The 23,407-nt window shown below is 40.1% G+C and overlaps 3 protein-coding genes across 4 annotated transcripts in view; 2 read left to right on the forward strand and 1 right to left on the reverse strand.

Annotated features, from left to right (window-relative positions):
• The first annotated feature begins 745 nt into the window (after window positions 1–745).
• On the forward strand, window positions 746–8,039 carry ndc1 (NDC1 transmembrane nucleoporin). Its single transcript, XM_026375399.2, has 18 exons — window positions 746–905; window positions 1,888–2,008; window positions 2,090–2,191; window positions 2,631–2,805; window positions 2,897–3,023; window positions 3,161–3,269; window positions 3,360–3,411; window positions 3,519–3,651; window positions 4,062–4,154; window positions 4,257–4,338; window positions 4,493–4,654; window positions 4,793–5,050; window positions 5,264–5,376; window positions 5,800–5,850; window positions 6,390–6,453; window positions 6,544–6,644; window positions 7,045–7,205; window positions 7,299–8,039. Exons 1-18 carry the CDS (start codon window positions 867–869, stop codon window positions 7,360–7,362), a joined length of 2,007 nt encoding a protein of 668 aa, XP_026231184.1. The 5' UTR covers window positions 746–866; the 3' UTR covers window positions 7,363–8,039.
• A 1,271-nt stretch (window positions 8,040–9,310) lies between these two features.
• dcaf8 (DDB1 and CUL4 associated factor 8) lies at window positions 9,311–16,642 on the reverse strand. Its single transcript, XM_026374581.2, has 13 exons — window positions 16,401–16,642; window positions 15,855–15,923; window positions 15,675–15,767; window positions 14,743–15,386; window positions 14,238–14,378; window positions 14,064–14,158; window positions 13,629–13,739; window positions 13,389–13,519; window positions 12,761–12,868; window positions 12,481–12,611; window positions 12,217–12,336; window positions 11,856–11,972; window positions 9,311–11,518 (listed from the first exon to the last, which is right to left on the reverse strand). The coding sequence occupies exons 2-13, from the start codon at window positions 15,883–15,885 to the stop codon at window positions 11,408–11,410; spliced, it is 1,833 nt and encodes a 610-aa protein (XP_026230366.1). The 5' UTR covers window positions 15,886–15,923; window positions 16,401–16,642; the 3' UTR covers window positions 9,311–11,407.
• Window positions 16,643–19,851: 3,209 nt separating this feature from the next.
• LOC113171721 (guanine nucleotide exchange factor VAV3-like) overlaps window positions 19,852–23,407 on the forward strand; it is a 42,071-nt gene continuing 38,515 nt past the window's right edge. For both annotated transcript variants that reach the window (XM_026374315.1, XM_026374316.1), the window contains exon 1: window positions 19,852–20,458. In XM_026374315.1, coding sequence (XP_026230100.1) covers window positions 20,255–20,458 — 204 coding nt within the window. In that variant the 5' untranslated portion in view covers window positions 19,852–20,254. The remainder of the gene's footprint in view (window positions 20,459–23,407) is intronic.

The raw sequence follows: 23,407 nt of genomic DNA on the forward strand, positions 1-23,407 counted from the left end.
CCACCATGGCATCTCCAGACAACTGTCACATTTGCTCGGTCTGAACCTGCTCTCATCGGTGAAGAGAATCCTGGTGGTCTCTGGTGAATGCCAGGTGAGCTGCATGGCCTGGGCTGTGAGCACAAATCGTATTCAAAGGTGTTGGGTCCTTATGTGTAGAAACACTCACACCAGTAGCCTACTGAAGGCCATTTTGCAGGGCTCTCGCAGTGTTCCTCCTGCCTCCTCTTGCATAAAGGAGCAGAATCGCACAATCTTACTGAGCTGTTAGCCTTCCTCTATCCAGTGTTTGTGTTGATCACCTGGTGAATTTGGCCAGTCACCTGTCATCTTTTCCACACTCTTGAGACTGTGCTGGGAGACGTGGAAAACCTTCTTGTGATTACACATACGGATGCACCTTCTTGGAATAACTGGACTACCCGTGCAACTTGATCGGCTCATGCTAGTGACAAGGACACAAGCAAAACACATAACTTGATCAGAGAGAAGGATAAGGAGAGCGTCATTTCCTTATTAAGGTTTGCTCTGCTTTTGTCTCTATTGCACCTGGTGTCACTATAATTATAGTAATACAGGTAAAACTAATTCACAGTCTAATATCCCTGATACAAGTGTAACTAATTTGTGTTTTATTGGGATGTTTAGGTGTTCCCTTAATTCTTAGAACAGTGTCGTTTTAGTTCAACAGGTAGATTTAAAGTGGCGAAATGTCAGGCAGGAAGACGGACAACTATCACCCGGGTCCTTCAGAGGTCCTTTGAATGCATGTGGCGCGATATGGGAAACTGAGTGGAAAATAGTTTGACAGGAGAAGAGCTGGAGCTTTTATTAGCATTTTGTGGCTCTCTGTTTATTCAAAGAACATGTTTTCTACAGAGCAAAGGTGTTGGTTTGTTCGCAAGGTGAGGCTTTTGTCCTTTTGAAATAGCCTCATTCACAAAAGAACAAGTGTTTAGCCGTTGCTAGCGTGCTAACTAACTAGCCTGTCTGTTTATGCTAGTATATGTGAGTTTAGCAAACAGATTATTTATTTTAACTTTAAGTCTAACAAGAGATAACGCAAGAGATACTACAAAAAATCGATTTTTGTATATTAATGTTGTTATACAACTTTTTTTTAAAATGTATTTATTTATGGTTTTGAAAACATTTGTGTACAGTTTAGCTAACGTAGAGTAACGTAAAATACGAGTCTGTTAGTTAATGTCGACATACGCACAAGATAATTATCCAGAAAAGTAATAAACCTAAGATAAAGCAAGACAGCATTCACAATAATTTTCAAAGGCTGTCCTAAGATATATAGATACATTCTTACTCCTAAAGGGTTCCGGGTTTGTACAGTTTTATATTACCAAATTGCATTTACACTGCAACACTATATGCATAGGTCATATACTCATTAAATTTATTCATTACACATTTGTATGAATTACAACAATTACAGATTCCCCTCAAATGTACGTTTAATATGTAAAGCAAAAAGACATTTAAGCAACGGAGAAGAAATCTGAAATATAAATGACATAAAGTCATAATCTTAACTTTTAAATGATTGCATATTACTATTAAGACAACGAGCTGGCATTTTTATGTAAACAAAGTGATTCTCAATAATAGAGATAGCAGAGGAATAGACTGACCAATGTGTTTAAACATATCGCAGTTGAATCTTTCCTTTTCAGGTTTACAGATATTGGGATTAGACAATGTTCTAGCAGCTTTTTAAAGAGAAGCAGTGTAATTGTTTGGATCCCAGTAAGGCTGTTGTAATCGCCAGATTTATCATTTTATAACATGTTGAGACTTGTGCAAAACACTTATTATGGCTAATATTAAGGTCAGCTGATCTGTCTATAGTAAGGACTTTCTGCCCTATTGCAGGTGATTTGCTGGAGAGCTGCAGCCAGTAACGCTTGGGCTGTCCTGTTGTTGCTACCCATCACAGCAGTTTTTGTAATCCTCAGCAGATTCAGCCTTCTTCACCCCATTCAGACAATATCAGGTCAGTCACCACATCCTTTTTGAGATTTACTAAAGAGCTGTGTTAAGTTGTGTGTAAGAGTTGATTTCTTTTTACATGCAGAATGCTTGTCCCTACTAACAAGTGCAAGTGCCATCTTCTCCTTCATCCTGCTGTGTGGAGTGATCCTCATGATTGGGTTTCTGAACTTAGAGTATTATACAGGTGAGTGCCTAGATTTGATATGTCCTTGTGCATATTATAGTTATTCCTTGTTGACTTTCATTTGAAAGATGCCTTGTTGTCTTGTGATTGATGCTAATAGAAATGAGATCAGCTCACCAGTTCAGCCATAAACAGAATAGCTAACAGGAAGTACATCTACAGTGTACACTGACTGTACATTTTAATATGTACAACGGTGATCCAATGTAGCACCTTTCCCATAAATATTTACACTTGCTGGACATGAAGTGTCCAGTGAGTGTATAACATTGTTTACACAGTACTGCATTTGATTCAAACTGAAATTGAAACTGGAAATTTGATACATTGTCATTAGTGAATGAAAATAATAATAATATTAAAACTAATTAATATAAAAAAATATTTGGGACATTTATTAAGATGGTTGAATTTTTTCCTACTACTTTTCTCTGTTTAGTCATCCCAGCTATTGCATGCTCAAAAATTGCCCTGTTGGGTCAGCTGCTCCATCCTCGTCAGTTTGTCAATTCCCTGGTCCACTGTATCATGGGAATAATCGTGGCTTGGTGTTGTGCTATCACCATTGGGGGCAGATATGAAACACTTTGCTACACGTGCACACAGAGTGATGGGTAAGCAACTACAAAAATAAAAAAAATCATGTTGAGCTTTACGTGCCTCAGCTTTTGTCTGACAGCCTCCATGTGTTTTCAACGCTGACAGTTCTCCTCAGATGTGTTTAAACGAGTTTCACCTCATCCTTCTGCTGGCTGGAGCTTTTGTTGGATTCTCTCACAGTCTGCTTGGTGTGATCTACAACATGAACTATGTTTCTTTCCACACTGTTCAGGTATGTCATGCGAATTTTTGATACACTTTGTTTTATTAATTCTTTTTTACTTTTGGTTGAATGGATGTAATGTTTACATATCACCACCTTAGCTGAATATTGTGAGCTTACATGTACATATTGACCTCTTTCCCCAGCAATACAAATACCTCCGCTTCAAAGGATCCCTGCCTTTGGTGGTGAAGTGCAGCGCCACTCAAGCACTTTATTCAATCAGAAATTACATTGTGGTTTATTTCTTTTTAGGTAAGTCAGAGTTACAAACAAAACTCTGCTTTTTATGTTACTTTAGTCATGTTTGTGAATCAATAAAATATTTTAATTCAATATTAACAGGATACATTCCAAAAGCATGGGTGTGTAAAACACTGAATCTTCATTTGAACAGGTCAGTGTAGTTTCTTGATTGGTATGTAATTAATTAAAATGCCTAATGTTTTGACCTGTGGGCCAATGTAAAGTATTTTCGCATTTGTGTGTGGTCTCCATCTTCAGCACTGCCCAGCCTCTTGACAGTGTAGCTGGACTGCTGGACCTCTCCCTGCTCTACCACCTGTGGATCAGTGCCACCTTCCAGCTCTTCACATGGTACATCACTCTGCAGCTGTTTAGGATCTTTATCACTGAGGTTTGTACAAAATACAAATAGAGAATATTTGTATGTATTAAAACCCATAAAGATTTTATGTTGCTGTTTTAAAATACAGTAGTAAAATTAACATTAGGGTAGAATATTTGTCTTTGTCTGCTATTGTAAAACATGCATTCTCACTTGATTTATTTTGTAATAATATGTGATGCTATTTTACTTGACCAGGTTAAAGCAAATGTAAACCAGGTTAAAGCAAATGTAAACATTTGATTATTTAGACACTAGAGGGCAGTGCTGTCCTTTCTTTCAATGCCTATCACAAAATACTAGATAAAAGTAGATTTTATATATACTACTTACTTATAATACTTACTTACCAATAGTAATCATTTGAAATGTATACATGAGAATCTTGGTAATATGTTATGTAACATATTTTTTTGTAGGCTTACAGTTTCCCTGTACAATCATCTTTTACTGAAGATGCCCATCAGTGTATTTCTAAAGTTCTCACAGACAAACAGCCAATGATATTAAAGGTAGGTAAAACACAGAGATTTACTCTTGTTTCATGCGCCTACTCATTTTATTTTATTTTTTTTTGTGTGTGTAATGTAAATTGCATTTTTCCCATATATTAGTTTTTAGCTCTGCAGGACTTGGCTCTGCTGTCTCAACACTCCCCATCACGACGCTGTGAGGTCTTCAGTCTGAGTCAGCCAGGTTTGTAATTTTATTTTGTCTACATAAAACATAGTAAAAGCTAGTACTGTTATTTTTCATGCATAAAATACATCTTGGCACATTTCACATATTGATATTATATTTTAAAGCAGCATATAACAAAAAGACTGCATCCTTTCACTGTGTTTACCAGGTGGTCATCCTCATAACTGGAACGCCATCAGTAAGGAGTGTCTGTCTCTGATGACTGATCTGACTCAGAGACTTGTAGCCTACCATGACACTGTAGCGACCAACGGCAGGGCCAAATCACTGTCTACTGGGAGTGAAAGAAAGACGTCATCTGAAACATCAGGTATGCTGCTACAGTATATTGCACTGATTCATGTTAGTGAAGATGTGTCATCAATAATGTTGAATGTATTTAATTACATTTTGTATTTTATATTAAAATAACTGCTTATTCTTTCTGTCATTTACTTTTTTTTTTAAGTAACCTCAGGTACAGAGGATCTGATGAGCCCAAGGCCTACTTTGCTGATGAAAACTCCAGCTTCAGTGTTTGCCCGCTCCATTGTTGGAGGCCCACAGAGCCCCCTAACGGCACCATTCACTCCTGACCTGGACAGCCCCTTTGCATCTCCAGCTCTGAGGCGCCTCACAGCTCCAGTAGACTGCTCACCGTGGCATGGCACAGTGCAGAGCCCACATATCATGAGGAGAGGACCAAAACTCTGGTCCACTTCCACGGGTAAGAGGTGGCTCATGGAGATGACAGGACATTACATGATTCAACTAATCAGATTATATCAGTTATTGACAGTCAACTTGTCAGTGGGATGGGGTTTTAACATAAGATTTGTGGGAGATGGATGAATAATAGATATCTGAGAATTCAACTTTATCCAACTTCCTTTACAGCTGTTTCCTATTTGTGATTTTGGCCTCTGTCGATTTGATACAGATTCACAGGTCAATGGCAGCCCTGTGCCCTCCCCTGCCTCGGTTCCCAGTCCCAAGCAGGAGACATCCAAACCGAGTGTCTTGGCTCAGTTCCTCCACAACAGAAAAGAACAGGTACAGAGTTGACCAATAAGACATTTGTTAGTCTGCCCAGCCTAGTGCTTCAGGTATAAAACCTGCCACACTTATTTTATTTTATTATTTTCTTTACTCTGGGGTAGTATGATGAATAATAATGAGGTGTGACAATGGAAAAACTCCCTTTTTAAAAAATCTTATTAACAATTAAATCACACCAGTCTCCGAAATTAAATGAGATGACTCCAATTAAAATTAGTATAAAGTTCTAAGCAATTGTTTGAAAAATCGTGTTTGATCTGGAGCCCGGTCATAATGTACTTGATCTACTGTTGTTGTTAGTGTTTTTTTTTTTCTCAAAATTAGATGCAGCATATCTCTGTTTCCAAAGTGTCATGAGCCATTGTTCATTAGCTCATCTGATTCCATAACAAGTTAACACTTTATTGTCCCATTCAGGTTAAAAATTTCTTGGCAAAGAGGGTGCTGATTATGTATTTATTTAACAAGGTAAGGGTGTGTCACACTTGCATGATATTTCCCTCACACTTCTAAACACTAGGGCTCCCTGCATGCTCTGACATTTAGCGTAAACAAATCTAACATCAGCCTGTAGGCATCACTAATTTAACTCTTTCCTTGTGGGTTTAATCATGTATGCTTTACTAATGAACCTCCCTTTTCCATTCATCTAATTGTTACAATGAACTATACTAATTACCTTGAAAGCTTGAATTAAGGAGTCTTGTAACACATGTGCCTCAAAGGTCTGGTACCTTTACACCAGTGTTATACGTACTCATTAAATGTTGAGCTACTGACAAGTTTATTAGAATTAAATATCAGGCTTGAATATAGATTTCTTTTAAGTGGAAACTAGTTTCATTAATCTGCTTGCCTTTCTGAGTAATGTGTCTTCCTCTAATCACGCATGTTGTTGTGAAGTGTCACTAAAAATGTCCAAGTAAAACATGCTATTTTTGTTGTTGGTCTAAATCTCTATTTGTCAATTGCAAAGAGAACCCCTCCAAGCTAATATTGTCTTGCAGCTTCCAGAGGCCTCCAGTCAGGCTCTGTTTGCTGACAGTCAGGCGCACATCTGGGCTTTAGAAGGTAAGACAAGCTGGATTTTATTTTCATTTTATGCAGACGAACGAATCAATCCCAAATATTGATTAGTTTGTCCATTGTCCCTCCATCCAGGGCTGTCTTACCTTGTTCAAGCTTCCTTCTCAGAAGACCACTTTGGGGTTGTACAGACTACTTTACCCAGCATTCTCAGTTGCATGCTGGTCCTACAAGAGGTAAACTGGTTTATTGTGACTATCATGAGTGCACATACAGACTTGACATGCACAGGTAGAGTATGTATGACGTGTACATGTTATCTTCTCGTATCTATTCCTAGTTATCACATTTCACTGCCTCGTTCTCCTTAGTGTACTGAGTGTGTGACTTGGCCTAGAAAACCAGCCTGTGGTAAATGAGAAATTGAACTTTGTACCTTAAAAACAAACAAAGACAAAAAGAATTACACGGAGTGTAGGCATGAAGTCTAGACGGTACAAATTAAATTTGACGAGGCTTTGAACTATCTGTTAAGAGGAAGTTTTGTGTTTACAGTATTCAATTACAGATCGTTTCTATTATTTGGAGTTCCTAGTCTCTTTCAGCTGACAGCAGTTGTGTCCTCCCTATCTGCAGGCGGTAGACCGGCACTTCAAGTTGCCTCATGCCTCCAGTAAACCCATCAAGTCGACCATCAGCATGGGAGACTCTTCTTACAAAACACTACGCTTTGCTCTTAGGGCCACACTCAAGACTGCCATCTACAGGATAACGGCCACATTTGGAGATCACCTGAAGTAAGGCCTGTCATCAAAAATTACCTTCTAAAATTTAAAAAGAAATGAATCCTACTATTATTATTTTGTATCTATATCTTTTTTTATCCTCAGGGCGGTTCAGCTGTCTGCAGAGCACCGGAAACGACTGCAGCACTTCTTGGAATACAAGGAATAACACACCTGACCCTCTGCTCCCGTGCCTTCACATTCTTATCAGTGTGATTTGTGCTTTTGTGTTAACACATCATCTCAGATGATGCAACACGTGAAAGCCTCTTTTTAATATTTATATCTGCACTGTGTCGTGACAGACTGTGCATGACTGACAGTCTGCACTATGTTGGTCAGAGCAGGAAAAGACTGTCACCTCCTTTGTTGTGAAAACAACTCATTTCAAAATAAGTTAATTTCACTTTTTCTTTTCTATCTCAGTGTTATATTTGACTTTGGTTGACTGGAATGAGTTGTGAAGGGCTATTTGTACTATATTTTGTATGTATTCTGTCTTTGAACTTTATTTGCTGTCCTCCTGAATTACATCGTTGTTTTCAGAACATTTGGTATCAAGTGAGATGAGTGAAAGATAAAGTCTAAGTGGTCGAAGTAGCCAGCCGGAGTGTGTGATTGGGTTCTAAAAGATGTGTTTTCATCGATCTAGTTTTGGTCTAGATACCAGCCAGGAGAACTGGTTTGCAGCTGTACACATCAGCTGAGGCTCTCTAGCTAGATAAATACAACCTATTCAGCTTTACAAATCAGACACCTCCATGCACATGTAAACTGTTTGCCAGATTGAGGTGAAGTTTGAATTCCCACTTAGATACCTGTTGAATAAAAAAAACATGATAAAGATCATTTGTTGGGTTTTTTATAATTTCTCAGCTGAAATAAGTAGTTTTGAAAAAACAGGTCATAGGGATTAAACAAGCCTGATGTGCTTCAGGTACAAAATTATTAAATGTATCTAAAAATATTTGGAAATCACAGTATGACACAAACTATTATGAAGTATCCATATGCTTTGCTGGGTGTTACATTTTCAGATTGGCACCTTTTGTGGATGGATGTCTTCCCATGCACACTGTAAACAGCCAGGAGGAAGAAGGGAAGTTTGTCTGCTCCATAACATCCATTAATGCAATCAGTATTTTTCACGTGATATTTTAACTTGTCAAAAATGTCACAGTGACAGTTGAGTAAACATGCAGAATGCTGTGACCCGAGGCTGAAGCAGCTAAACATAATTCATTATTCTCTTTAAACCTTTCTCTCTGTGACATGACAAACTGTCTTTGCCCTGGCTTACATTTGTTTTAATGCCTTATAAACCAGCACCTTTTAAAGCAAACATTCATTTTACTTAATCATTTAGGAAAAGTCAGTTTCATTGTCTTAAATAAATGATAATTTCTTAATGTTAAAATTGAGGGATACGAGTTAAACTGACAGCTCAGGAACATGAATAGGACTGCACCAACACTGGAATTTAAATCAATATCCACTTTTCACAGTGGATTATTAATCCCAACCAGGACATCAGTGTAACTGTGTTTAAGGATGTTCCACATGCGTTCCTTCTCGGTTAAAAGTGACATTCAGTGCACGTTGTCACAGTTTATCATCCTTTGGTACTAAGAGTTTTGATACTTTAATACATCAGGTTCAGTTTTAACTATGACACAGTACTTTCTGGTTGGATATAGTTTTTAGTGGCTCTGCGTGAGCATTCCAACATCTGAAAAAGACCAGTTATGTCACCAGTTATTTCAGTTTGGGCTTGGGGACTATAATATGTTTTAATAGAAAGCCAACTTACCAACTTAGGTAGTGAACATGAGCACAGGCTAACACAAACTATTCTCTTTGTTTTGCTTTTTTGTTACTTGACCTGAACATGAAGTTAAGTTAGGAAATGTTACACTATCACTGACTTTCATCACAACATGGAGGTGAAAGAGTGCCTGTTCAAAATACTGGCAATCTAGTGACATTCAGAAAACCATGTTGAGCAACCCTGCCTGTTAAACCAGTGACAAAGTGAAAACCTCCACATAAAGATTAACCTTTGTGGCCTCGTAAATAAATTCATACAATTAAATACAAGACAATGAGACTGTAAAGGATCAAGAGCACTGTCTTTCTGTTTATTGCACGAATTGTACATATTTCCAACTGAACTGGTAGATTGCAATATTAGGCAGTGGTGGAAAAAAAATATCATCAAAAGCCTTAATATGTATACAAGATGCTAAAAATAGCCAGTGGGAAAATTCTGAATATATCGGTCTCAAATGATGGATTAGGATCTAGAAAGGAAATACTGTTCTTCTCGTACAAGAATCAAATGCTTTATACTCAAAATGACATTAATTCTGTTCATGACAGACAGATATCATTCAGAAAAGGAAAAAAAAAATGAATGAAACAAAAATGGTGACTCGAGTCAACGTTTTTTTTATCTGGATTTTAAAAGTAGTTTGTCCTCATATAGAATATAAACCTCTGCAGTAATACCAATCAAACAATGTCATTTTCTCTTTTTTGAAGTCAAACAGCATTTGCTTTTTTTTTTTTTTTTTTTTACAGATTTAATATATATTTATATATGTACATATAAATTCAACTAACTAGAGTTCTCATAGAAAATGAGAAAAGCTGGACTTTATCGCTCTCACACAACAAATGACTGGCAAGCATATTGACCCTGCTGCCCCCCCCTCCCTCCCCTTGTCCTTCCTTTTGAGCCAATGTTAATGTAGCAGAGACAGAAGCTTTCTCACATGTGGTGAACCGGCTGTAAACACCCGACCTGGTTTAAATGTTGAAAAACGTCAATTCGCACTTGATGTGACTCAAAGATTTTCTAGAGTCACACAATCAAGTGGAGTCCTTCATTACTCCAATGTCTACTGGCTCATAGGCAGTGTAACATCTGTGAATGATCCAGGTCGGCGCTGGCTCTTTAAAATGACAGTTCCCCAACAGACAGTCCAAAATTAGTCCTTATTTCCCATGCACATGCTGAACACCATCTACCTCACCGATTCATGTTCACTGAGAAGACTTCCTGTCAAAGATGGGTGTCAGGATGCAGAGTGAGGGGGGAAGAAGAGGAAGGAGGAGGAGGAAAAGCTGGTGGAAGCAAAGAAAACCTCCTCTACCTCAGTCAAGAAGTGCAAAATATGCCCTCACTCAAAAAAAATAATACAAATTACATGAAATTCACTGAATTTTCTAATGAGTGATACAATAACAGCTCTTCCCTCCCCAGAACGGGAAAACAAAAAAAAATGAATCACTCAGTGCACATTTTGTCTGTTTCAAACTAAAGCATCCCTGATTCAAGATGCACTCAGTAGTGAGTGGGGAAGGGTGATATAAAGGGAGGTGGGGGGTAGCTGAGGGCAGCACATAGGGTAATGCAGCATGTTAAGGATTTAGTAGTCCTCCGGGTGCAAACGTGTGATAAAGCTAACTGCTCAAAGCTCAGGGCCAGAAATCAGTTTGAAGCTGGGGTGACACAGTGAGGGCCACTGGGGTTTCCCTCCTGAAGATTAACGTTAAAGGAAGTCACATTTAGGGGATGAGTTTACAGCCTTCCTTCCTGCTGAACCCCTCTTCACAAAAAAACTAACTTGAGAGCAAGAGGTGTGCGATCGGAGGGGGGGGCTTGTGTGCTGGTGATGTATAGTTTTCAACAGGGTGTCTTAAGAGGAGGTGCTTGTTGCCATACACAACAGTACATTGTTCTGGGGCTAGGCAGATCATAGACATGTACGGACAAGCAGGGACCTCCAAGTGGTTTATAGGGATGTAAGCACTCACTAAACCTCTTCATACATTCTCAAAAAAAAAGAAATCAGGATTCTGGAAGAGTGTATGTAGTCTGTAGTTGTCATCTGCACACTCATAACAGCTGGAAAAACCAGGCGGTAAGCATCTCGTTCACTCTGCTTCAACAGTATGTTTAAGTAAATATATGTAATTATCTGTGTGAAAATGTATGTAGAAAAAAAAAACACCCCAAGTCTGTGGCTCATCAGTGTTTGAGTGTGCCAGTGTGTCAATAGTGCTTGCCTATGTGCACTGATTCAAGGGCAATAAAGTGTGTGTATATCTGTGTGTGTGTGTGTGTTTGTGTGTGTGTGTGTGTGTGTGTGTGTGTGTGTGTGCATGCGCGCGTGTGTGTGTGTGTGTGTGCATGCGTGCGTGCGTGCGGCTCAGGAGGACATGCACTGAACGTGGTCTGGACCTCCTTCCTCTTCATCAGAAGAATCTGGTGAGCTCCAGGACTCGTCTGTGTCTTGATCTGCACCCTCGCGGGTTTGTCTCTGGAACAAAACAAAGAGGAAAAAGAATTTAGGAAAATACAACCGTTGAAATTTAACAGTATTAACCAACAATTAAACATGGCTTTACTTTGGTATAGATGAGCCCAACACATGTATTTTGTGTCAGAAATATATTACATGTACCCCCATAAATGCAATTTGGTCACCTGTAACCAATAAGAGCCTCCTTGTGGTTTTGGGATTCAAACAGTGATTTAAGTCCGAGTCCAACATACTATTTAGATATGATGTGTGGTAAATGTCTATGTCTTTTCATGTTCACACCCAAAATCATAATTTAGGTTTCCTAGGTTTGCTGTAGCGCTTGTTAGCTCACCCTGGCGGGTCGTCTGTTCCTCATGTGTCTCATCAAAAACCACAGCAGCTGGGTGTCGTACTGGTCGCCGTGGCGCACGCTGTCTTCATCACGCTCCCGCTTGTTTTTCTTCATCACCTGGGCAAACATGACACATCCTTAATTAGAAGTGTTAATGTGGGAAACAGGAGCATGCATGTGAAACAATGACTGTAATACCCTTTCTTTTTGTAGCAGAGGAAATCGCAGCTTACTCACTATTACTCATGTGATTGTAGCGATAACAGTGCATCGAGCACAAAAACCTATCCTTACAACACTGTGTCATAAAACTGTTATCAGCTATAAAAGAAAATGAATGGAATAAAACAGAATGGGATACCTCTTTAAGACCCTTGAGTCCTGTGGGGCTTTCAGCTGTGGGTGCCCACAGTTTGATGTCATGATCCAGCCCACTGGTGGCCATACCTGGCAGATGGGGATGAGGCTCCAGGCAATTGACCTGTGATAGGTCAGAGCAGAAAGCAAAAGCAAAGTAAACTGACATAACTATGAAGTTAAAGGAAAATTTTACACAGAATTATCTTGGGGCGAATATCTGTAGCACCAGAAACAGACAAATCTTTACTTTCTCTCCCTGACTCACCACTCCTCCCCTGTCTCCTTCCATGAACTGGACGACACGGGCAGAATACTTGTCCCACAGGTAGATATGTCCGCAGTCACTCCCACTGACCACAAACTCACTGCATGGCCCGTAGAAGTTCACCCCCTTCACTGTGAGAAAGATGTAATGAGCCGAGGGGATCATATTGTTAGAGTAATGGTCAGCCAACTGTAAATTCACGTGAGATGATTGTGGTTATAGGTAGAAAATGTCACAGATTTCAAACTGTAATAAATTATTTGGAGACTGAATTTAATACCTGTGGCATTATTGCGGTGTCCCTTGTATCTCCTCCGATAGTCAGCACCGTCACTGTGGTTGGAGTCAAACAGGTAGATGTCCTCGTCATTGTAACTGGCCAGGAGCTCTAGACACAAGAAAAGAGTAAACAGCAGTTAGTTGAACTACTTTTAATGCCATAAACACAGCAGACGGTTTTAACCACACAGAGATGATTTAGACAAACTTAGCCAATGTGTTGATCTCAGTAAAAATCTCTACTTATAAACCAGTGTTACTGTTGCCAAACTTGACCTTCCTAGTGTTCTGCAAAGATGCGAGCACACTGATCCTTTATTCACTGAGCGTAGACCTAATTCTGTTTGACTGTCCCTCATATTGCTTTGCAGTTGCATCAGGACTACGAAGGGAAAAAGTTCAATATTTTTAAGGGCAATGACTCAAGCAAGCGTGGGCCTCATTATTTCTAATAAATATTTCCAAAACTTGTTCATAATATCATCATCATGGGAATATTCAATTATTTCTGTACTCGCTGGATTTAAGCCATCCGATGTCTCTTTCTGCTGTGCTTCAGATTGGAAAAAATGCACGATACTCTTTATAGGAAGACACTTGTATATTGTGCAACCCTCCAAGTACTTTACCTGTGCCATCATGACTGTACACAAGGCAGGTTATGTTGGTTTTGGACTCACTGGATACCAGATGTGAAGGACAAAACTTTTTCAGTACACCATTGTTATCATTCTCATTAATCTTCCTCTGGTCATAGATCCTAAAGAGAGCAAGAAGAAAAAGTGAGAAAAGACTAAATTATATTAAACTATATAATCAAATTATTGCTGGTTAAATAATCAGCATTAAAACAACAAGCTGCTTCATACCTCACATACTGATCTCTTCCACCGACAGCAAAGTGGTGTGTCTTTGCCGGGTTGACATAAATGGTGTACAGCCCGACTTTTTTATCACCCTCCTTCACAACCACCAGTTTACTGACACAAAGAAAAAGCAGGTGTTAACTACAGCAAATAGAAAAGTCCTCACATGGCAAAAAAGAGGAACAGGTGTAAAAGTGGTTGTTCAACAATGAGTGAAAAACAGGATATTTGCAACACTACAAACTATGTTCTTAACTATGGCTGTATCAATACCTCTGACTGCCTCAACATAAATTCCAGCAGTATCAGTATACTGTGCTGGAGCTTCTGATCCTTTGCCCACCCACGGCAAAAGTCAGTTAGATTAGAAATTCTGCTGAAAATCCAATTTCTGAGCAGACTAACATTTATTTAAACCCAAACAATAGTATCACTCACTTGGCGGGACGGTCTAAACGCAGGTCAATACCAAACACCACAGCATCCTCACCAGCGGACAGAAAGGAGCAGGGTGAATCTGGCTCAAGGGCCAGCTGGAACAAAAACAGATTTAACACTTATTCGTGCTTAACCATCACTCTTAAACTATTTACAATCAGTACAAACACTGACCTTGTGCGCTGCCCCTTTATGTTGTGCTACCCGCTTGGTGTTCTTGCAGCGCTGTGTGGCTGAGAGCTCAGCTACTCTGATTTGACCATCTCGAGCACACATGGCCAAAGTGGAGTCACCACTGTGCGGCAGGAACTTTGCCTGTTTACATTAAGGCCAGGGGGGAAGGGTGAACACTCATTGTGAGTTTCTGATATTGATAAACATTGACTAGACACTTCAATGTGTCTACTCCCTTATGTTGAAAGTTTTATAATTTAGTATCGATTACATAAGAATTATTAGCCTTCATTGTTAAATCTAAAATTTGCTTTTGACGTAATTCCTCTTACCACTAATCGATTTTGGGTCTTTAACCATGTTTTATACTCTCAAAAGGTAAAGAATTATTCATTAATTTCTTAATAATTAATAACTTAACTAATTGAAAACACACTGTAGTGAAAGCAAATGAAAGACTCCGTAATAAGTAAGTGAAACTCGCAGACCTACTATTTTCCCTTACCTGAAACACATTGCTCTTGTGGCCGCTGTCAAACTCCAGCTCAGCGCGACGAATAGCCCAGTCCCAGATCACCACTCGCAGGTCATCGCTGCCTGATGCCAAACGTGTGCCAGAGGGGTTGAAATGCAACGTGTTGACGCAGCCTGTGTGCCTCTCCAGGCGGCCCTGGAGCTCCAGCCTCTGCACGAGGCCTCGGGCTCCACACACGCGCCTTACAAACTGGTGCGAGTTCCTGCCGATCTCCCTGGATCGCAGTGAGGGTACGGCCCGCCATGTAGGGCCACGGAGGTCACGGAGTTCTGCTCCCAGCCAAGCCTCCATAGTCTCATCGTCGTCATCTTCTTTCTGTTCTTCTTCTTCGTCGTCATCATCATCATCCTCATCGGAGCTGGAAGAGTGATTGTTGTCGTCACCAGGCCTATTCCTCTTTCTAGCTGCTCTTTTCCCACCATCTTTGTCCTTTGCCCTCTCTTGTCTGCCACCCTCAGTCTCTCTCTCACCATCCTCAGTCAGGGAGTAGAGGCCGCTGCCATCCATGCTGTCAGTGTCTTCTTCCTCCTCTCCCTCTCTGTTTGCTGCCGTCTCTCCTTCTGCATCTGGCATAGGCTTGTCTCCAGATGGCTCTCCTGTCTCTGTGGGAGGTACTGAAATAGGGAAAACCACAGCCAAAGAGAATAAGGTTAAGATATCACTGTCTCACTCAGATATTTAACGAGAGGTGGGAAACTGCTGCACATTTTCCTTAGACATTTTTAAAGTTTCTATGCAGATGTCAGCAACTTTTAATTGTCATTTTGAACAAAAAGAGCTACATAAATAAAACTAAATATGACTGACAACATACCCTCAAATAAAGTTTCTATCTTACTAAACAAAATTAGCAATGCATGTCTTTTTAATGAGCTGCTAAACTTTAAAAAAAGTGGCTTTACCCTCTTCAGAAGATTGTTTTTGTTCATCTTTGCTCCCACAGGCGTCTCCGTCCTTTGGTCTCTCTTCTGCAGGTTCCTTCTCTTCAGAGCCACCTAGTAAAACCAAAACAAACACGTCGACTGATTAGCTGTCAGCTGTCCGTATAAACAGTCAGCTATGTCCTCGTACTGATCCTGTACCGTTAAGAACAGTGGATTTGCCGTCAGCCATTCTGTGTCCTTGTGTCCTGCGTCGACCCGAGGGACAACCTTAAAGCGTCACACACAAACACAGCATACAAGTTGCGTGTTAACCAAGCTGACATGTGTTTAAACGGAACAAGATCACCTGTATACAAAACTAATCCGACACCATCGCTTCAACTGGCTGTGCAGGTGACAGCTACCGACGCAGCGATGCTTGTTCTGGGGTATAAGTTACCTGTTAGCCCCGTAGCTTGTAAACTACCACCAGGCTAATCTGGCCACCTATCTACCACAGCACGCAACGACATAAACAAACTAACTCGCTTGATAGCTAGCAGCACACGGGCCTGTCTAATACCTGGGTTTGCTTTAGTTTAACAGCGCACAGCGCTCTGAAGTCGACCACTGTTATTAACGTGAGCTAATGCTAGCTAGCAGGAGTGAAGCTAACACATTATACCAATAAAATAACCACACAGCTGCTTGTCAAACAGCGAGCTAGCACTGCCTGTGGTGGCTAACTAGCACAGCTAGCGTTACCTCTGCTCGAAGGCCGGACGAGGCGTACTTCTTAGTTTAGTCCTAATCTTTATTGCAGATTTATTTTCTCCCCTTCGCTACTTAGCAAACGAGCTAAGTGCCTCGGCTAGGAAGTCTCTGACAGAAAACACACGGCATTAGGAATGCGTGCATAAAGCTTTTAGTGAGGGGCAGAGTATGCAACAAGCAGCAGGCTGCATTCACGCAGCGTCCACTGCTCTTTATGTTTTGACGGTTCAGCTTCTTGTTTTTTTTTTATGCGCTTCCATTTCCGGTGTCGTGCTCGCTTCGTTTTTTATCATCCGGAAGTTTGCAGAGGACAACACGGGGTTTCAAAATGCAAACACTGATGCAAATGTGCTTTTTCTTAATGCAGCTGCAATCTGCAGTTAAACCAGAGGTGCAAAAGGCTGCTAAGGTACTACACACAAGTAGAAGTGCCACTTCTAAGTGCTTTTCTCAATAATAAATATGTACATACATGCTCCAAAGTGTAGTGAAGTGACTGAAATAAAGATAAAAACAACACGTATTTTAAGCACAGTTGCACTTGATGTTAGTCATTTATTGATGCACAAATAAATGTGCAACTATAGTCAGGATTTCACTTCACAGATCATTATGTGCAAAACTGTTCTCGTTGGGTTCAATTCATATACAGTTTCAAAATGAGTTGATTAGTGGTTGAAAAACCATCAGCATTCACTGAATTTCTTCTATTCAGAAATGAGTTAGAAGCTACAAAAAGGAAAGTGTTGGAAGATAAACACCAATGAATGAATGAAACTTTTTAAAGAAGAAAATATTAATAGTTGATTTCACTATTGTGCTCTAAGCTGCAAACAATGTCGTCTACGGGGCGGTTAATCCATAATAACAGCTTCATCAATATTTATTATATTTTCTATCTACAATATATATCTGAAGTAGAAAGTAATCGATCTAACGGCAGCTTGAGTTAAAGGTAGAGCAGATAAAGAACTGCCCCGTCAGGTGATATTTGTGTGGGTTTTTTTTTTAGTACAAGCAACACTTCCACATTACACGTCATCATTTGATCCATTATTAACACTGAAATGTTGATCAGTGCAGCTCTAAATACATGTCGCATTGCTTTATCTTTTGTTTCACTACATGGAACAGCTGGGAGCCCTAGAGATCCGCCGTTCCTCAGTCTCTGTTCTAAATGTACAGGTTTTATATTCTAAAACCTCACTATTGAGGGACGTGCATGTTAGTAGAAACCTAATTAAAAATGATATTAAAAATATACATGGCAGCATTGTAGAGCAGTGAGGCACCTCTGCTGGTGGTGCAGTGATTTTTTTCCAGTGTTGAAATTTTCTGTCATTCAGGAAGTTGATGATCCACCGACAGGTAGAAGCAGACACAGTGAGTTGGATGAGTTGGTCCAGAAGATTTCAGGATTTATTGTATTGAATGTTGAGTTGAAGTCCACAAGCAGGATTATTGCATGGGAGTCCAGGTAGTGAAGGATGTAGCGCAGATCCAACAGTGGGTCTGGTGGCTCTGCACCAGTGCCTTAAAGGACCTCATGACTACAGAGGTCAGGGCTACCAGCCTGAAGTTTTGAAGACTGTTTTGAAGTCTGTGTCCTCACATTATTTGAAGATCTGTGTAAAGATGGGTGCCAAATGTTCAGCACAAATTTTGAGACACAGACCAGACACTCAGTCTGGCCCTGGGGCCTTCTTGGGCTTTTGCCTCTGAAAGAGATGGCACAAACCCTTTTCAAAGATTCTTAGTGCCAGTGGGGATCAGTGGGGAGGTGCCTGTGGGATGTGGATGGGTTAAGCCGACACTGGGCTTTTGTGGGATACTGTCATACCTGCAGATGAAGGCATTCAGCTCTTCAGCTAGTTGATAGTTCTCCGTAGCCTGGGGGAATGGTTTCCTATAGTTGGTAATATCCTGCAGGCCTGGGGGAATGGTTTCCTATAGTTGGTAATATCCTGTAGGCCTCTCTGCACGGCAGGATCAGATTAGCTTCTCTTAGCTGCTAAGATGTCGTTTGTCAGTGTTGTACTGGATTCTTTCACCTGGTCTGTATGCATTTTGTTTTGCACAGCTGAAAACCATGGTTTGTTGTTATTAAATGTGATGAAGATCTTGGTTGGAACACACAGATGCTGGCAAAAGATGACGGTGTGGTGAGGTTTGATCCCTGGTGGGACAAGCGATGTGATTATTTTCTTCAAAAATTACATTACCTGGAATTTACTGCATGGAAATCGGACCAGGCGTCTGTTTCACATGGTGTTTGACTTGTAGACTGACCATTATCAAAGTGGACTGTTTTCCTTGGTATTGTTGATTTATATGAGAGTGCAGACAGCATGGGTGCTGTTATTTGCATTGTAATGTTAAAGTTCTCTGTATCTAAGTCATCAGCATTTGATATAAGCAAATTTTGCTGCTTAACCTATGTACTGTTATATAAGCTCCTGAGGGCGATCAGTGTCGGCAGAAACATCTGGCTCCCTCACTCGTGGTAAAACAGGACAAGATCCGTCAGCTTCCTTCCTGTGTTTATGTCATGGGCTTAATGACAGTGATCTACAGTAAATCCCACGGCTTGAGAATGTACTTCTCTCTCTCTATCACATCCCTTGAATCTTGCGCTTGTACTTATGACTGTATTGCAACACAGAGAACAGTTTTTATGCATACATAAAAAAAAAAAAACAGATCATAGTCACCAGTCAACCTGCAACAATGGTTACAGCTCAAATATAAGGATTTGCTATTTTTGTCTTACTACAAACATTTATTATTATTATTATTATTATTATTATAAACTGAATATATTTGGTTTGTTGGTCATACATGTTTTAAGGTGCATTTTAATATAGATACTGGAAACATGACTTTTTACAATCTTGTCGTTTTTTAGACTGAAGAATAATCTACACATTTATTTGTCATGTACTGTATAAAATAAATAAGCTATAAGTTGTGGCCTTGTAGATCAAATGACGTGAAGTTTTATTTGCAGCAAACACCTGGAGCGTCATAAAAAAGTTTAAAAATTATGTCCAACTCAAAGGTTTTATATAGGAAACGCCTGTCATGACAAACAACCTCAGAAATGACCACAAATGAGACTGATTCAACACCTTTTAGATGTCAGAAACATTAAAGTCACCACAGGGTAGAGACAGTGTATGAACTCTGGATCTCCAGGTTATATAATTCACATTTGGTCTCAACTACCCCTAGTGGTCTGATTTGTCTTTGCATTTAGGTTCTGGTTCACTCAACACAGGTGTGTGGAGTTACAAGGTGGTGGGCTGAGCTCAGTGTGTCAGACACCTTGAGGAAGGTGAGTGTGTCTTCACACCAACGAGCACACTTACTTGCCTTCCATATTGAATCATTTTATTTTACCCATCTACTTGAGTGCTTGGTTGTTTAGGTTTTGTGTTGCACCCTGCTCATGGCTGTGAGCACATTCTTCCCTTTAGGAGTTTGATACGTTCCCCGTCCTTACGCACCAGTGGCTGTGGCTTGTGAGGGAAACGCGCTCCTGTTTCGAAATTGGTTTTGTTCATATTTGTTTAATAATTCACGAGAGCTGCGACCACCTCTGAGGAAATATCACAGAAGAAGGAAGGGGAAGTTCACACAGAGGGGGGTTTCACGGCAGCCAGTCCCAGCTGAGCAGCGATCATAAGCTGCTGCAGCTTTCCTCTGTCCTCCAGTGGCGATGTTGGAGTTTGGCGAGGAGAGCGGACGCAGCTGAGTGCGGCTCCTGTCATGCAGTGCGCGGGTTCAAGATAGGGACAAACTTTTTTTCCATTTGGCACTGAACCGCTGTTTTCAACACCTTCAACATGGAATACTGGAGGCAATGTGCGATGTGGCTGATCAGCTGCAACGTGCTGCCAGCGAACCACCGGGTAACTGCGGACGCGGCGCAGGTGTTCGACTTGGCGCAAACCCTGCGGGACGGGGTGCTGCTGTGCCAGCTGCTGAACAACCTGAGACCTCATACCATCAACCTGAAGGAGATCAATCTCAGGCCACAGATGTCCCAGGTACACGGATCTGCATTTTTGTTCTGTTTTAAACTCCAAACTAACTTTTGATTGTAACAAGGAGAAATGTTGGGTGTAGGTGTAGGATTAGAAATATGACACCAAACATTATTTGGTGTAATAGTCATTTAAAGGTGATTTTAGCATAAACAGGCCTCCAGAGTGAAGTGACTAGGCCCATGCAGATGTTATGTCATTGCTATGCTTATGCAGACTGTAAAATGTAAGTTAGGTGTGCATGAAATAGTTAGGAGGTAGACTAAGGAGGAAGATGCTTTTCAAAAGTGAGAAAGGATAAAAATAAAGCAGGTGTCTAAACACATGGCTGCAGGTAATAGTAGAGTCCATGCTGACATTTCATCAACACTTGCATGGTTCAAACACCTGCAGGCAACAGCAGTAATTGTGGTACAGGTTTCAGAAGCGTTTCTGTTCCCTTAGGTTATTCCATGATTTCAAAATAAACCAGTAACTTGTCAGTCTTTTGGTTATTTCCTATGCAACACGCTGTCATAGCCAAGTCCGGCACATGAGGACATAGGGCCATCCTTTTTTCTTTGGCACCATTTCATGTCAGACTGACAGATTGGAGGTTATTATGTAATGTGGCTAGATCTTAACTAGCCTGGTCATATATATATGGTTATTAGCACCAACCCACTTGTTTTGTGTTTCTTCAATATGTTTTATAATGAATGAGAGAGTGGTAAACATCCCTCAGCCTCTAAAACCAAAACAAATGGTCTAAGATTTGACCTCTATACCCATCATTCGTTCCGTGATACCACTGGAGAGGCCTGATAAAATCCTGCCTTTGATCCACCCATTAGTTACTGTTTGTGCAGCAGCTTGTAGTTTGCTTGCAGCTGAGTTTGAACCCTAACGCATGTAGTTAGAGACAGAAAAGACAATTTTCTTTTTAAAGAAACATTTTCTACCATCTTGGCAAAGATTGTTGCTCATAAATAATCACGTAGAATCACAGGTTAGATTAAAGTCAAGTAAAAAAAGCTATAATAACCTCAAGATGTGAACTGCATCTCCTGATGTGCCAAACAAGTCAGCTAAAATATTTTGTGGTTTCCAAATAGTCACTAAAGATATTAATGTAGTAAGTCATTCTTCCTGTGTATGTACGTCATTCAGGCAACATTGGAGGTTTTAAGATCTTTATCAAGCCTGCCTAAAATTATGGTGCATATGACACATGTATCATAGTCAGACCTTAAATTAAAGGATTCCATACACTGGTTTGTCAAAGCAAAGATTAATTTAAAAAGACAATAATAGAAAGCATGTACAAAACAAAACCTCTCACTGAAATAGGTCTAATAATTTATTAGTGGACTTCATATGGCTAGCTGTAGTTTTCTAGCTTGTATTTTGTTGTGCCGTACTCTGTGTGTGCTCTCTAGGCGGGCGTCCATTTTTCTTTTATTTCCTAAACAGACGACGAAAGCACACAGAAAATAATGTCCAATGGATAATCGTAGCCTGCAGCTGTAGGCCACTTCACTACGGCCTTTTCACAATGGTCGAGAAAAGCATGTGTGTCAGTGGGCTCCTGATTTGAAAGAGTCCTTTCACTCTGCTCTGCTGACCTGTAGTCTTGGAAGTGGAAAGAAAGACATGGAGGTAATGAAGTGGAGGAAGACGGCGCATTATAAAATAAACCTGAGGCCTTGCTGCAAATTAAAACATGGCTAGTAAAATTCTTATATACGCATCATGGATAAATTAAAAAGATAAGCATGGTTTCAGACTATTCTTACATAATTTACTTTTTTCTTTTCAAAGACAAAATAAGAGAACAACTGATAATTGATGGTAATGGTGAGTAAAGTAAATATGTATGTTGTGTTCATTTTAAGTTTATTCAACATACGTAGTTGTGATTTTCTAACCATCACAGAACTTAAAAATTTGACTTGGACTGACGTGTAATTAGTTGAGTGATTAAACTGCTGAGACTTTTCCTACCGAGACGTCTGATGTGTGAGAGTAAAAACTCTCCAGACCTCTTTTTGGAAACCACTTAAGTACTTTCACACGAAAATAAGTCACGGCTGTTTTTTTCATAATAATAAAAACGGAACGGATCCAATTTAAAAGCAAAACAAATCAGTCTGAATTATATAGAAAACCCAACGACTGTGGATGTCTGATTAAACAGTTAACAGTGTTAGAGGCCTTAATAAGCCTTAATAGCTTTCTTAAAACTCAAAAAGACAGTAAACAGTTGTATCTGCATGGATCACTTTAACCTTTAACATTTTTAAGCAGCAGAGTTTCTAAACTTTTGATTATTAACGCAGCCAGAGAAGATGCAGACGCTCAGTTTGACTCTGAAAGTGAACAACTGCGCCAGAGCAGTGACTATTCAGGGGTTTGTGCCTGGTACTGGTGCAAAACCATCATGTTCGTGCACTTCCTCTGCAGACAAGCAGGGCCCCCGGGGGGCGGTGGAGTGATTACAGGAACCTCCTTGATGAGCTGATAAACAGAAACATATCTGTTCTCATGAATCTTGCTGCAGTTTTGCATTGCTGTAAATTGCCCCATATTCACATTCTGCTTTAGCTGTCACTTAATAAATGTACTTAGAAAAAGTAAATTGAGTTGTTTAGTGTTTAAAAACTATAAGAAAAGTTTTGAAGAAGACAATTTAATGTGAGCAGTGACCCAAGGTTTACTCAGAACCCAACCCTGAACCGATTTCCCATTCCCATAGTCACATTGCTTGTTGTTGGGGTTTATTGTTCCTCTTGAGATGCAGGTCCTAATAGGAAGCGACACCCAAAGAGCACCTGATTAGTGGTTTCACTTTGTGTTGTGAAACTTTCAGTTTTCACTTTCACTTTGTTGTTGTGTGTGTGTGTGGCTCATCTTCACACAGCCCCGAATTCTGGTTATCCATGATAATGTTACTGTAATTGTTATTTTCATTAA

The sequence above is a fragment of the Anabas testudineus genome, chromosome 17 (assembly GCF_900324465.2).
Source record: "Anabas testudineus chromosome 17, fAnaTes1.2, whole genome shotgun sequence".
NCBI classification, from domain to species: Eukaryota; Metazoa; Chordata; class Actinopteri; order Anabantiformes; family Anabantidae; genus Anabas; species Anabas testudineus.